The 15493-nt window shown below is 27.7% G+C and overlaps 2 protein-coding genes and 1 non-coding gene across 3 annotated transcripts; all 3 read right to left on the bottom strand.

The window, feature by feature from the left end:
- Window positions 1–985: 985 nt before the first annotated feature.
- On the bottom strand, window positions 986–5002 carry LOC109601754 (cuticle protein 8-like). The gene is made up of 3 exons (XM_049966792.1): window positions 4880–5002; window positions 2566–2679; window positions 986–1585 (listed from the first exon to the last, which is right to left on the bottom strand). The coding sequence occupies exons 1-3, from the start codon at window positions 4895–4897 to the stop codon at window positions 1331–1333; spliced, it is 387 nt and encodes a 128-aa protein (XP_049822749.1). The 5' UTR covers window positions 4898–5002; the 3' UTR covers window positions 986–1330.
- Window positions 5003–5441: 439 nt separating this feature from the next.
- Window positions 5442–5514, bottom strand: Trnak-uuu (transfer RNA lysine (anticodon UUU)). The gene has a single exon. It is a non-coding gene; the product is annotated as a tRNA-Lys (tRNA).
- A 1050-nt stretch (window positions 5515–6564) lies between these two features.
- On the bottom strand, window positions 6565–8215 carry LOC109601753 (cuticle protein; the record flags this gene model as incomplete). Its single annotated transcript, XM_020018025.2, has 3 exons — window positions 6565–6868; window positions 7250–7935; window positions 8009–8215. Coding segments are annotated over 2 exons (423 nt in total), but the record flags the coding sequence as incomplete, so codon positions are not given.
- Window positions 8216–15493: the final 7278 nt, after the last annotated feature.

The following is a 15493-nucleotide window of genomic DNA, read 5'->3' as shown; positions in this document are numbered from 1 at the left end:
CAGTTTACACATTGATAAAATATTACAATATATTTTTTCAGTGTAATGTAAAAAAGACAATAGTTAATAAAATTGATTAATATTTGTGTTCAAATAATATTCAAGTATATATTGTATATTTATATAAATATTAGATAAGATATAATACATAATATTATCAATCACACAGAAAGAAAAAATAAATCCAAATAATGTAATATTTACAACTGTGAAATTCCTTTAATATATTGAAATATCTTCTTAATTAAATTAACTAATTAATTATTTCCCTGTCTGAAGTTTTTCATGAAAACACATTAATTAGCATAACAGTTTATATAGCATAAATCTTTACATTCTTAAATAAATATTATTTTATATTTAATGTAATGATAATACAGGAAAGAAAGAGAACTTCAATAATTTAATTTATTCAAGGATAAAAATTAAGGAAATTTATTAATTAAGAAATCTCACCAAAGACGAGAACAGGATATTTAGTCTCAGCGTTATTTGGTTTTTTATTACATACATACTATCAAATTAAATTGTAAACTTTTATTTTCAAACCTTGATGAAATAAATAATTTAATTTTTGCTTATCATACGTTTAGTTCAAATAACTTAATATCTTTATTAACTGTCATGTTAGAAAAATCCAAGCAAATATTTGTCACACAACAAATAAATCCTTTTTCTCCGTGTAAAAATTTTATTGTAAATTTTCGGATGTGTGAATAACGATAATAATCTTTCTTATCTGCATTCTTCATATTCGGAGACATTTTATAAACTTTGTATTTGCTTGTTTATCAATTCCCGTGTTGTTCCATTCGTAGGAAAATTTTATTGCGACGGTTTTACGAGCGGTAAAAATTGTGACGCGAGATGTAAAAGCACCGAGAATTTTATTAAGGCACAACAAAACATCTTTAATGTTAAGGTTCAATTACTGCTGCGAACACGTCGCCAGAGATTTCTACTTAAATAATTTAAGACAAGGCAATTTCTTCCTAGTTATTTATTTATTTATTTATATACAATTAGTTTTTTACACAACTACAGAAAAGCAACCTATAAACAAGTACGTGTATAAAGATTTCATTCACTCTTATTCACAAAACAATATAGGTAATAATGTACTATAAATATTGATACAAATGTAAAGTGTGGAGCAATAAAAAGCAAATGAAATCCACCCGCATTTTTAAACATTTAAACACCAAAGTGTCTGCATATGCCAGATCAACGAGATATTCTTATCTGCATTATGCATATGCCCAGACTTTGTATTTGCTTTTTTATCACTGGCATTTGTAGGTTGTTCATTCCTTTTATAAACGTTACGAGATTAATAATGGTGTCCCGTTAGAGTCAAAGCTAACTTCGAAGTCTGAGGATGCACCGCATGACCCGTCCTGGTGACGATGGCGTTGAAACCGCTGTGACCGTCATCCTGGTACTTAACGTTTCTCACCGTGCCGTCAGGCTCGACCAGCGAATACTCCCCTTTGACCGCATCCCCGTCACGCTCCTCCGATTGCTCTTTTATGTCTCCCGTGTGTCCATCTTTGACCCCGTACTCGAAATGATACTTGGGATAAGCCTGGAACAAAGTGTTTTGCGATAAAAAATGCAGGAATGCAGGAAGTGACGGAAATGTAACACATAAATCGCACACTACGTGAAGTTTATTTCCTTTCAGTCGTTAATTCGCCATATCTGTTCACTTTGCCATATCGTTGCTATAAATGACGTTCGCCATATATAATTTTGCCCGTTTAGTTAGTGCCGTAATTAAGTAACAACAAAGTATAAGGAAACTGATTACATTGTATGTAAAAATATCTACATGTGAGATTAAACTGTGCCTACATATTTCCTTTAAAAGACAATTAGGTAATAGGAACTTCAGTAAAATTGAAACCACAATAACACCTAATAGATGGCTTTTTTTAGAGATTCGTCGAGAATTATTGGCTGAATTCTGTACAGACCTTTTGGGACATGTTGTGTTGATATTGGTTTATATTAATTTAATTTGTCATATTTTCTAAATTTAGTTGTTTTCTAAAAAACTAGATAATTCAAGTTCATTTTCCAGATAGTACCTTAATAGTTGAGTAGTTTATTTCTAATCAAAAAACCAAAAAAATATTTTGATTGGCGCCCAACTTATAAGTTGGGCGCCAAATTCTTTTATATTTATATGTTGTTTATATATTTATATGTTGTTATATTTATGTGTTTTCTAAAAAAAAAACTAGATAATGTGAGTTCATTTTATAGGTAGTTCCCTAATAGTTGAGAAGCAGTGTATTTCTAGTCAGAAAAACAAAAAAATATTTTGATTGGCGCCCAACTTATATGTTGGGCGCCAAATACATTTATATTTATATGTAAAATTTTATTAAAAAGTAACATTTCCAATTACAATGAATAAACTAATGTAATTATGTTATTTCTAATTTTCTCACAAATTAAATGTTCTGAGATTTCTAGGTACAGCAGCATCTGTGGTACACTTGTGTTAATAGATTTATGTGAACTAGATAATTTAATTAATTACTTCTAAATGTAACTTACCGCTGGTTCCTCTTTAAGAACTTTAACGAGGGGAGAGTGGATTAACGATAATCCGTGATCAAGCTCAATTGGATTGGAATTCACTAACGATATGAAAAACAAAATGACTAAAACCTGAAACAAAAATAAATAAGTTTTAATTGGTTTGGTTAGTCAAATAATTAATGGCGAATGGTGAATTATCTTTTGCTTGTTTTAGTTTTGAGCAAATGTTGGAAAAATAAAGTTAAATTAAGCAAACAATTTGTTTTAGTACAACGTCACACACAACAACAGACACTACCTTCATTTTGCTGAAGCTCTTTATGAATTTGAAAACTGGCAAGTAGAGAAAACCAATTGCCGTTTATATAAAAGTGCCCATTTCATCCCACCATGTTACGATCCCCGGTGGATCTATTCAGATAACGTGTAAAAAATGCCTTGAACAATTATAGTTCTTGCAAAAATCGTGGAAAGAAAGTTGTTTTGTGGACGTTATGTAAAATTCTCACATAATATTCTTATCAAAATTTCGACGTTCAGCATTTACGGCAGTTTATTTCAGTTTTTGCCCGACGGATTTGCGGAAATAATCACAGTGGGGATTCTTTTATAAAATCAGCGGTACAAATTGTACACAAAATTTGCATACTCCAATCTACATAAAATTTAACATGAATATTCGCGTAATTTAAAAAAGCGCCAGTTAAATTCTTAATTATAATTTATACACGAAATTAACTCGATTAAATAACGTGCATATTCTAGTTCTGCTGCACGAATAAATAAATATATACTCACACACACAAACATAATTACTTTCCCATTGTTGAATGTATACAAAACTCACAAAGTAATAAATAACGCAGACAACGTTTATGCATTTATATTTGATAAAGTTAAGTTCGTGGGTGTTCAGAGTTCGTTTAACTTTCGTAAAAATGATTTATGAATACAAATAGTTTGATTTTCATGATTATTAGCTGCAGGTGAGCCCACTATAAAATGTTATGTTACTTAATTGTTCTTTCCTTTAATAAATTAATTCCGGATATTGGGTTATTGTATTTGGATGTATTATAATTTGTTTTAATAATTTAATTTAATTAAAGTATATGTAAATAATTCAATATTTATTTTGAATATTGAATATTGCAGTATTAAGTTTATAAATTCACATATTTATATGTGAATGTAGATTAAATTAAATTAGATTTTGATTAACATTATTAAGTTAAAAATGTCCAGTTTTAATTAATTCAACTAGTACACTCAGGACGAGTATAATATGTACAATTTGAAACTTGCAATAAAACGAAATTGCTTGTAAAACCAAAACCATCCATAGCCACAAAAGGAAACGGACAAAATCCCCAACGACAAAATAAAAGTGGTTCCCGGACACAGATTCACTCAATTTCTTTCAATCCGGGTTTGAAGGGAGCCCAACCTATTTAATTTTGTCTAATTAAACTAGGCCGCAATCAACTTTCGCCCGGCAGTGTATGTAGAGGAGGAAGTCTAGTGTTCCACACTCGAATCGGCCGATCATTAAGGGAAATTACGTGAGAGCGGCATTGCGTAGTAATGGCGAACAGTCAGCAAGATCCATAATCTGCCCTCCTGATGCTTTATTGTGTAATCCGCTGTCAAGTGGATACTTAGATCCGTGCCAGAAGAAATTAGCACGAGCGCTGGCTAACGTTCGATTAGTGCAGGAGTGTTAAACTCGAGGCAGAAGTTCATTCGGTTAACCTACAATTCTCCTATTCTCGATGCACTCTCATCATTTGTATGACTTTTATCCTTTAAAATATGACTTCATAAAATTTATTAATTTAAAAAAAAAATACGTGACCTCTCTTTTTGAGCACTAAATACTAATAATAAACTTGTTATTAACGGTACAAATTTTATATTTATTGAATATTTTTATAGAACTTAAAACTAATTAGTTTTAAAATTAAAAAACATGTTTTAAAAAAATAAAATATTAAAAAAATAACATTTATTTTTTATGATTTGTTGTAGTAAAATCTCAGATAATATACTAGAATTAAATTAAAATATTCATCAATTATAAATAAATTTAAATTTGTTTTTCATTAATGATTTTGTTGTACCAAGAATCCTTGATTAGTTATTATAATGTACTACAAAAACATATTGTATATTTTATTAATTATAAGTTTTTACATAATTCAATCAACCAACTGTAATATAATATTTTATGGCGTTTGTAAATAACAAATAGTATAACTGACATTACAGAAACATCTAAAAAATCTCAGATAAACACTTAACCTAAATTAGGAGTAAGTTATACACTTACTTCAAGTATCGTTGACATGAAATATGTTAATTAGCATGAGGAAATTAAAGCCGTCACAACCTAATTAGGTGGCGGTAACGTCTATATATTCTCCAGTTCAGTTCTGACCGTTAAATCAAAATTTTCTCGTAATTTAACGCTTTTCCATGCACGTGTTTCGAGGAGTAATTAGCTTGCCAACAACTGAAAATTATATAATCCATTATGACGCTTCCTGATGAATATTTTAGGTTTAAACAAAAGAGGATTCAAAGTAGTTTTCGGTGTTTTCGATCAAATTTTAATTCTGGCTTTAGCAACGTTGAACATGATTTACATATTTAGTTTCCACGGACATAAATAATTCCATGATTTATTTAGTCAAAATGCGAGTTTGCTATTTAAGGTTAATTAAATACCGGTGAATAAGGAAACTGTTAGCGAATACGATCTAGTTTAATATTTTAGTGCATTCCACTTTCGCTTTTCCTTATATATGGATATATGGACATCTGAGACATCGGCGACATAAAAGAGAAAGAATTGAGATTTATGTAATTGATTTGGTGTGGGAAAAAAGTTTCGCCCGAGCAGGGACTTGAACCCTGGACCCTTGGATTAAAAGTCCAATGCTCTACCGACTGAGCTACCCGGGCTCATACAAACAAGTGTATTTTATATTGATTATTATATTATTATGTAAATCTTACATTTATATAATAGAAAATATGTAATACTTCTTATTTATTAAAACTTTGTACTTAATTTATTCTAATAAATGACGTACAATAAAACGTATAAAAATACAAATTTATATTTTTTAATATTATATAAAAAACATATACAGTACGGAAAACGTTTGTAAAAGTCTCCCACAAGGGGGCAGACTAACTGTCTTTGTCGTGGATGATGTCTCTCTCTAGATTCAGACGGATTAAACTCTTTTCTTACTGTATATTTTCTTTTTTTTTTTTCAAACGTTTTTCTTGATATTATAAACAAATTAATTTATAAAGCTTTGTTTAAATTAAATTCACTAATATTATAATAAATTAAAACTTTTACATGAGTATTTTTTTTACCTATGTAAAATTTTATGAGTTTAAAAAACAATAAACTTAGACACTCATTATTTAAAATTATTCAGAGAAATAAAGTGGTTGTTTTTGTCAAAATACTCTTGAATAATATTTGCTTACCCAAGTTATTTTACATTCAGATAAGAATGAAAAAGTATACACATGTTTAAAACACTTAAAACACGACCTTCAAATTATGTGCATTCCACATGTTGACAATGACAATTGTTCCCTAAACATTGTCTATTTGCTTTGGCAAAATAAAAAATTAACTAAGCGAGCAAATTGACAAAGAAAAAACATCCAGGCCCAAAAGATAACAGTTTATCGACTGGATGCCATCAAGAAGATTAATGAAGGATCGTCACATATAGTCAACCATAACCATTTATAAAGCTTTAAAGTCGTTTATATTTTAGACTGAAACGTATTCATTTAATCGACGCCGATCTACCAAACTCGATTTAATGGATATTGATCATGTTACACGTTAAACTGTATAACAACTCAATTTCTATCATATCACATGGTTGGAATTTGTTTGATAAATGAATCATGGCAAAAATGAATTAAAAAAAAATAGATTATTTTGTAATTTGTTAAGCCCAAAATTCATACAACTAAAACTCACTTAAAATTTAATTTTCTTTAAAGGATGAATGTATGAAAACAATGGGAATTTAACAAACAATGTAAAAAAGGAGAATTCAAAATCAAATCGACTGAAAGAGAGCTTTCAGTTAAACATGAAAGAGTTCGGGTGACACTCGGATGTCAAATGCTCGTATGTAAAGAGGTCAACTACTTCCAAATAGGTCAGTTAGGTTTCATACAACTTTGTTGATCCAAAAACGAAGTCCGTATAATCGATGTAAACTTTCCGGGACGGCTCTTCTAAAATTTATCAAAATCCCGGAGCGTTGTCGATAAACTGGAAGTAGAGAAAAAAGTAGTTTGATCGTCACGAAAGTTCTGGCATGAATGACGGTATAAGTGACCGCAGATAACGTGCATTAAAACGTTATTGGTCCGTTTTAATGCATGCATAAAGTAGCAGCAGCCGGCGTGTTTCATGCATAATTTCCCGCTGTCATAAATCACTCCATTTTGCCGGCCGTTTTCCACAACTACATTAAAAATCTAAACATTATTCATACACATCGCGAAAATCGCGTAATTACTCCCCAAATTTATGATTTCATTTATTCTTTAAATAGGCGGTTCAATCAAACTAATGAGCTTCGTTCCGTGCACGCCAGAATTACCACTTTTAATATGAAATAATACACCCTCGAATGTTATAATTAATTACCTTTAATCATATTAGATTTGTAAGAGCTTTTTGGGGCCTAATGGTCTTCAGAACTTGTTGTCCAAAGGATTAATTTGTGATGAATACCCAGTCACTTTCAAGTTACTTTTAACTAATGATTAGCTTCAAAATATATACATTAATTCAATATTTTGAAGAACATTCTCTTTCAATTATAAATTTAACATCACACTACTTTCCACCAGATTCAGAGAACAAGAAAAGAATTTCAAAGACAACAGTATAATGTGAAAACTCTATGTCTTCTCTCCTCTTCATAAATGAGATGACATTAAGAAAGGTGACATTAAGAATGATTAAGAATGGAGTGGAACTACAAAAACAATGAAAACCTTTACTAAACGTCAAACAAATTTATTCACTCAAACAACAATTTCAACAATTCAAATTCAACAAAATTATCACAGATTAAAAACAACAAAAATACATGAACCAATAACATAAATCAATCACGATTCATCTTGATTAACGTCGGCATACTCGACGGTGGCCTGGAAGCCACTGTCGGCATCCGCCGTGTACTTAACAATCCTGACAACGCCGTCGGCTTGCAACACCCTGTATTCACCAGTTACGGCGTCGCCGTCCCTCGACTCCGTGTGCGTCTGGGAGTTGCCCGTCTTGTCGTCCAGCACCCCATAAGAGTATGCATAGTCCGGCTTCGCCTGCAACAACGTCCTTTTGTATTATTTATGCGACAAGTTTGCGGGAACGTGAGAAAATAGGAGAAGTACGTACGACATAATCAATTTTGGACCCGTGGGATTCGTGATGATTACCAGGAACTACAACTTGAGTCACTTCCCCACTAACAGGACCGCTGAACTTGTGGAAGGAGTAGCTGTCTTCGGCTGGTATTAGCTGGAAGCAGATGGAAATGGTGGCCTGGAAAATGCGAAAACTGTTGATTAGGTGGAAATGCAGTGCCGACTCAACGGGATCATATCAAAGGAAAGCACGTTTCAATATATAGGAGGTTGGCCAGAAGAAACCAATCGAATTTTCTTGACTTTAAATTGTACATTTTTTGATTAAATCATAAAATACGTAAAATAGTAAACAATTTTTATAAATTCAAGTTAAAGGTAAATAAAAGATTGGCCAGACATTGTTGGTTTCTAATTTGAATCAGTTTCTAATAATTAAAGTAATACTTTTCATAAACTAACTTACATAATCAAATAAAATTAACAAAACTTAATGAAAATAAAAAAAAAAATAAATGTTAATAAATAAATTATTAAAATAAAAATTGTTCACTAAAAAATATAAATGCTTTCTAATCTATATACGTGTCATACAATTTAAATTGAAATTATATTATGTTATCCAAATAAATATATGGTTTCAATGTTTTCCAAAGTGATTCAAAGTAAATATAAAAATAATCATTTTGATTCATTTAGTATTTAAAAATCCTGTAAAGTCTCTCCCCTATTCCCTGTATTTGTGTAACTCATAATCTGTGAGTAAACGTTGACTGGAAATAAATATTGGAATAATCCATTAACAAATGAAGTATTTTTAAAATGATTTTTATCAAAATTTGATCACAGGATTTGTATTTTATTTTGTATGTTACTGTGCGTATATTTTTAGTCATCAAAAGTCAGTTTAACTTTTATTTTCTATGTCACTGAATATCTTTAATTACCAATAATTAATTTGAAATTAAAAGTTATCAGTAAAAATATCATTAAAATGCTATTGTCACTGTAAATTGGTAGAACTTTTTTATTTATTAAATAAAATAAAAAGTGAGGTATTATTGTGTATAACATTTTTACTTTTAGTTATTGTTTGCTATCAATTATCAATATAAGGACGTTTATCTAATTTTTTATCATTTTGTTGACATTACACAATATGCATTTATTGCAGCATACTCTGCTCTGAATTGAATAATGGAAAAATTTATATGACACTGACAACCAATAAACTCCAAATTGCAGAAAACTTAAGTGAGGCTAATAAGACAAATCGAATTAACCGCAGCATTGAAATTAATAGAGCAGATTGCTGCAACAAATAATGAAGCAGGAAATGTTGGAATGATTTTATAAAAAATAACTAATCGTATTATTAACAAGCATTTAAAATTTTCGTATCCAATTAACCACAAACATTGAAATTAGCAGGGAAATTGGTGCAACAAATAACGAAAACAATTGCAAATATTGTGCAAACGACAATAAATAAATTGTGATTTATTGAATTTGTCTGCGTTCGTTTTTGTAATAAAAATAGCATTTAAATTCCATTCGATATGCTGGGGAAAAATGTTTAAAATTTCAAATAATGATTTTTTCCCCATTTAATATTTATCAACATTTTTATTATTGGGTTTAGTTTTGTTATTTTAAAATTCGTTCAGTTATCTATTTTAACTTTTTATTTGTAAACTTATACACTGTAAAATATATACATGATAGAAAAAATTAAACTTTTAATGAAAAGTTACATAGTTAGATGAAATTTTAATTCAGCCTGCATAAATAAACTAATAAATGAACAGACAAACAAACTATCTATGACTTTATGACCGTCCTCTTGTATTTGCATTGAATAAATAATTCACATCAACCCGACAGGACGCCAAACAAATTGCCAACTAGTTCCTGTACGCAGTCATTATTGGTATCTCGCGTATCGCTCACATACAAGGAATCTTTATCAATTTACTATGTGACAATATTTTTAATGCGACACAGCATAAGGCTGTTTAATATGTTTCGAATGCACGAACAGCTGTACCAAATTTTTACGGATTGATGTAACAGATGAATGAGTATTTAAATGACCATTTTAATTGGATCAAATTAAGGCAAATTTATGAATGACAATTTAAATTTATTATTTCATCAAATATACAAAATATTCTCAATTATTTTAAAATTCTTATTAACTATTCTGGAATAAATAAAATAGTTTTATTAACTGAATTAAATGTTAATAATTTAAATTTAAATTTAATTATTAACTCAATTAATTTAATTAATATAAAAATTTTTCTAAATTGTCGAAAAAACTTGTCTATAAATAATATTTTACTATTTTATGTATCGAACTAAAATCAAAGATATATTTTTAACAAGAAATTAACTAATAAAACAAAAATTTGATGTGTACTAAATTAAATTTAATGTTAAATTTACAAAATTATTTTATAACAAATAATTTTACCAATTGTGTTTATAAATTAAATAGTAATTAATTGAGATTAAAAATGTAGACATATATTTTAGTTTCAATCGAATTAAACATAGTTAATGGGAAATATTATAAATATATTTTACGTCAAGATTATAAAAGTAAATAATATTCTAAATATTTATACAAAAATTTATTTATTGGAAAATTAATTATTCAAATGAGATTTAATAATATAAATATTATGGATCTCTAAATTATAATGAAGTATTATTAATGTAATATATTATTCTGTTTTTTTTTAAGAAATGATATGAAATGAATAAAAATACGAATTCGTAGATAATTTATATGATTTACAAAATATTGTTTATATGTTTTAATGAAAATAATCAATTAATAATAATCAAAGTCGTTTAATATTGAAATATTTAATGTGTCTTTAAAAATAATAAAAAATTTTATTAATCTAATATTCTGTAATAAATAAAATATATTAATTAAATAATAATATTTCAATTAATGAAGTACATAAATCTTTCAATACTTTTTAAGTCAACTACTGAAAATGATTTTTAAACCAATAAGTAAGAAACATATAGTGATTTTAAATGAAAAAATGTTTATTTAATTAAGTTAATTCGTAGGAAGTATCTAAATTAAAATTTCAAATAAATATAATATAGTATGAACGTATTGTTAGTCTATTTAAAATATTTCTATTAACTGACAATAATTAAACATAAGTATAGTCAATATTAAATTTAATTACTATAATTAGTACGAAATATAAAATATTTTCCTATTAGCAAAATTATTATCTAGGATATGTAAATTAATTTTATATTAAATATATTAATAAATAAAATATTCTAAATATTTATCTTAAACAAACAATTTAATTAAATATTATGAAACTTCCAAAAATATTTAAAGAATTAGTATAAATTTATTGGATTCAGATAATAAAAATATTAATTTAATATACAAAATGTGTTTTCTCTAAATTATCGAAAAAATAGTATTATTTGTAAAATTTTATTAATATTTTAAAATATTTGAAAAATTTTAAATACAATATAAAAATAATTGTAGAAATATTAACATTTTATATTTTAAAAAAGAAATGTTATTAAATAAATATATGAAATTAATAATAAATTATTAAAATTATACTTAATAATATGGGAAAATAATATTTAATCTGAAAATGAATATTAAAGTACTAAATAAGAGTAAATCCAATTTTTCAGTACACCCACACGAAACACTTAAAGTCACTAATTATCAAAACTAATCACACACTTACAAAAAAGATCACGACGCCCCTCATGTTGCGAATATTATAAAAATACTGAAAAATCACGCATTAATAATCGATTTATATACCGCAGTTCCAATTGTGAAACACGCATCTCCGGAAATAATTAATTTCAGCCCGACTCAGTTACATTAATAATATTTACGAAACGCACATACCTCAACTGTAATTTCGGTTAAGCCCATTGATTTCTGTCCGAAACCGCAGATGTCCGTGATTGATTCATGCGCGAATTTCATTATAAAACAACGTTAAATAATTTACGATTACATGGTTTTTTTCAGCTACAAGGCACTGTTTTCGTCCTGTCCAATTACGGCATTATGCGCTCCAATTGTCACCGAAAACGTTGTTAACACTCATTATTATCAATTAGGTGGAAAAACTCATGTTAATTTTAAGTAAAAACCAATTCGAAAGGTAATTGAAATCAACTATTGAATATTTTATAATGCAAATTATCAAAACTATGCAGGATATTAAACCGAATTAATTTCAAAGTTATGCTGCACCAGAACCAGTGAAATTGTTTTAAATTTTGCTTACTTTTAATTGACGAATAAAATGATGTTACAGATTATATATTAATTAAAATTGACACAAATTGATATAATTAACAAAATATATATTAACATATATACAATACGTTACATTACTTTACATTACTTTACATTTCTTTACATTTAAAGCATAATAGCAATAAAAGCAATATTAAAATATATTTGTTTATTGTTTAACAACATAAATTAAAAAATTAATGATTAAATATAATAAATTACAATAAATAAAAAGTTATATTTTGATTAAAATATGTGTTGATTAGTTGAGATAAACTGTACTAGATCCACATGCAATATTTAAATAATTTAACTATAATTTATTTCAAATGCAAAATTGATAAAATGCGGCTTTAAAAAAGGTTAATTAATGGTTCAAAGCTAAAGTTTACATAACAATTTAATACCATTGAAAATTCACAGTAATTCAATTGATAATTTTGTAAATGAATTAAACAAAGATACAAAAACCGTTCAAAGGGGAATCCATTGGCCGCACTGATAATTATAATTGATTAAACCCGACCAAATCAAACGGGCCGCGTGCGTATTTCGAAATGATTTATTCATAAATTATTTTTAAACCCATTCAAACGTCGAAACAATATTTTTTTGTTTATCGCCGAAGCGAAATTCATGTGGTGCACGATTCGGAATTTATTTTTACTGGAAACTGTTTACGTATTTATATTTTTCTTTCCAGATATGCGACGCGTCCGCAAACATTTATTACGCGCCCCTGTTTACTTTGTCTTTTGTACGGCGAGATGACCCGGATGCTTTTCACAGACGTCTCCGGATGCGAAGGACGGCATTTAAAAATTAAATTGTCCACATACTTTTGCAATTGTGTAGGTTTTAATAAAATATTTGCATTAAAAGTACAGAATTGATGTGATTTTCTTGTTTTACTTTATTGATTAGATTATAAATACTCAAGTTACACAATTAATATTAAAATTGGGTTTTAATTGCAATCAATCATTTGTTAACAAACATGTTTGAAAAACATTATAATTAAATTGAGAGTAATTTTCCTAATTTAAGTACTATAAATACAATCAATTTAATAATTGTTCCAAAATTAATAAACCCAAATTATTTCCATTAATCGCCTTTATTAGACTAAAAGATTCTGTAAATATTTAATAAACGCCAAAGGGGGGAATTACTTTAATTAATTACCAAATCGATTCGAACTCACAGACAGTTTTCTCAGACATATTGATGTACCAAAAAATTCAGTAACTTGTTCAGCAAACACACTTTATATTTGATAAGGTTCGTGGAAAATAATGGCCAACTCATTTTCTCGCCACCTTTCATATTGATTTCTTCTATATATAGATTAAAAATATTTTTGTTTGTTTTCAAAGTTTCGTCGTAGTTGTTTGTAATAGAAAGTTTCCCTTTTACATTAATTTAATAAATTTTGATACTGTTTGCCGATTTATTTGACACAGACTTGATAAACTTTAACTTATAAAAAACAAATAAACCATCGATTACTTATTGTATGATTAAGTACACTTGAAATGTGATATCCCGGAAAAAAATTGTGACATGTGAGTATCATATATTATAATTTAATTTATGATTACAATTTTAATCAGTTTGTACTTTACTTACTTCATTTTAACAACACAAAATATTCTAGCAATAATATTTTTCAGTATTAAGAACTTTTTAGTTACATCGACACATTTTGAGCCATTTTTGTTTAATGTAGAATTTTTTAACAAAAGGTAGTTTAGACACATTTGGTTTGTTTAGTTCATCAAGGACTGACACTTTTTTACATCTTGTTTTGTAAAGGAACAAAACTATATTACAAAGGTACCCATGTCCGAAGTCGATAAGAATAATCGTTTTCGAGAAAAACAATTTTAGACAATCCTCAATTCTTGACACTATTCCTGAGTCATAAAGATGTAGATTCAGGTGTAAGGTCATCAACAGAGGGATAAATGGATGAAAAAATAAAGTAAGTGTGCAGTGTAAAGAGGTAAATGATGTAAAAACATGTTTATGAAGCTTCCTTCAACTCCTTTGAAACCCTAGACTTACACCAGGTACCTGGACCAACAATAATACACACCATTGTCCCACTTGTCCTTCTCCGAGTCACAACAGAGCTACATTTGTAATCACATCATTGTGTAATGTACAAAATATTGACTGAAAAATTCCAAGTACCAGTTTAGCGCCAAACTATGTTTATCTAAATCGAATTTATTTTTTTCTAATTCCATTAATTTTCATATTTACAATCCCAACTCTGGATTGTCAAACAAATTTGTTTGCCAAATAAATCTCAGAATAAACAGAGTTATATAATATTAAGTTTGTACTAAACTTTAAATACATTTCCATATTTTGATTTTTTATAAACTTTTCAAATTTTTGCAAAATAGTGCAAAATGTTTTAAATTTATAAGAAGACATCAGTAAACGAAGCAACTTTGTACTAATTTTAAGGGCTTGTAGAAATATTATAGTGTGCATTTATTGATTCACGTATTTACTACCACTACTTTTTATATGTTAATTATAATTTTAATGTGCACTTTGTACTTACTTTGATCCACACTGTATATAATGCAACATTTTTAAAAATTTTTGTATAAAATCTACCTACACCACTGAATTAAGCACCCACTAAAAAGGGTATATACCAAGTTTCATAAAAAAATATGCATATTCAAAATTCTGTGGAAAAAAAAATCTCATTCATATGAATTTATATTTTTAGTCAAATTGTCTGTAGAATAAACTATCAAAAATTGCACTAATTATCATATTAATTAATATTAGTTTAAGTATATTATAATTAGTATAGTATTATTTGTATAACATTCCTATATTATTGAAAAATAAGATAATTTGTGTTATTTTTGACAGTTTACTTAATTAAAAATATAAATATATATGAATATGATTTTTAAACTGAATACACATATTTTTTTATGAAAATTGGTATATTCCAAACTTAATGCTTAATCCAGTGGTGTAGTTAAATTTCCAATAAAAAATTGCTTTATTTTAAATAGCTAAAAAAGTAGGTTTTCGTTTTGTGACCAAAAAAATTAAACATAATTTTGATGTGCACTTTGCACCTACTTTGATCCACCCTATATACAATGCAACATTTTAAAAACTTTTTAGGGACATCCTGTATACATAAGAGTGTATTTA

Source organism: Aethina tumida, chromosome 4 (assembly GCF_024364675.1).
Source record: "Aethina tumida isolate Nest 87 chromosome 4, icAetTumi1.1, whole genome shotgun sequence".
NCBI lineage: Eukaryota > Metazoa > Arthropoda > Insecta > Coleoptera > Nitidulidae > Aethina > Aethina tumida.
This window is presented reverse-complemented; position numbering and strand designations above follow the sequence as displayed.

Excerpts from the sequence above, each read along its gene's own strand:
- LOC109601754 (XM_049966792.1), bottom strand. Across the intron at positions 1,586-2,565 it reads TTCTTAAAGAGGAACCAGCG|GCTTATCCCAAGTATCATTT; the intron begins GTAAGTTACATT and ends ACTTTGTTCCAG.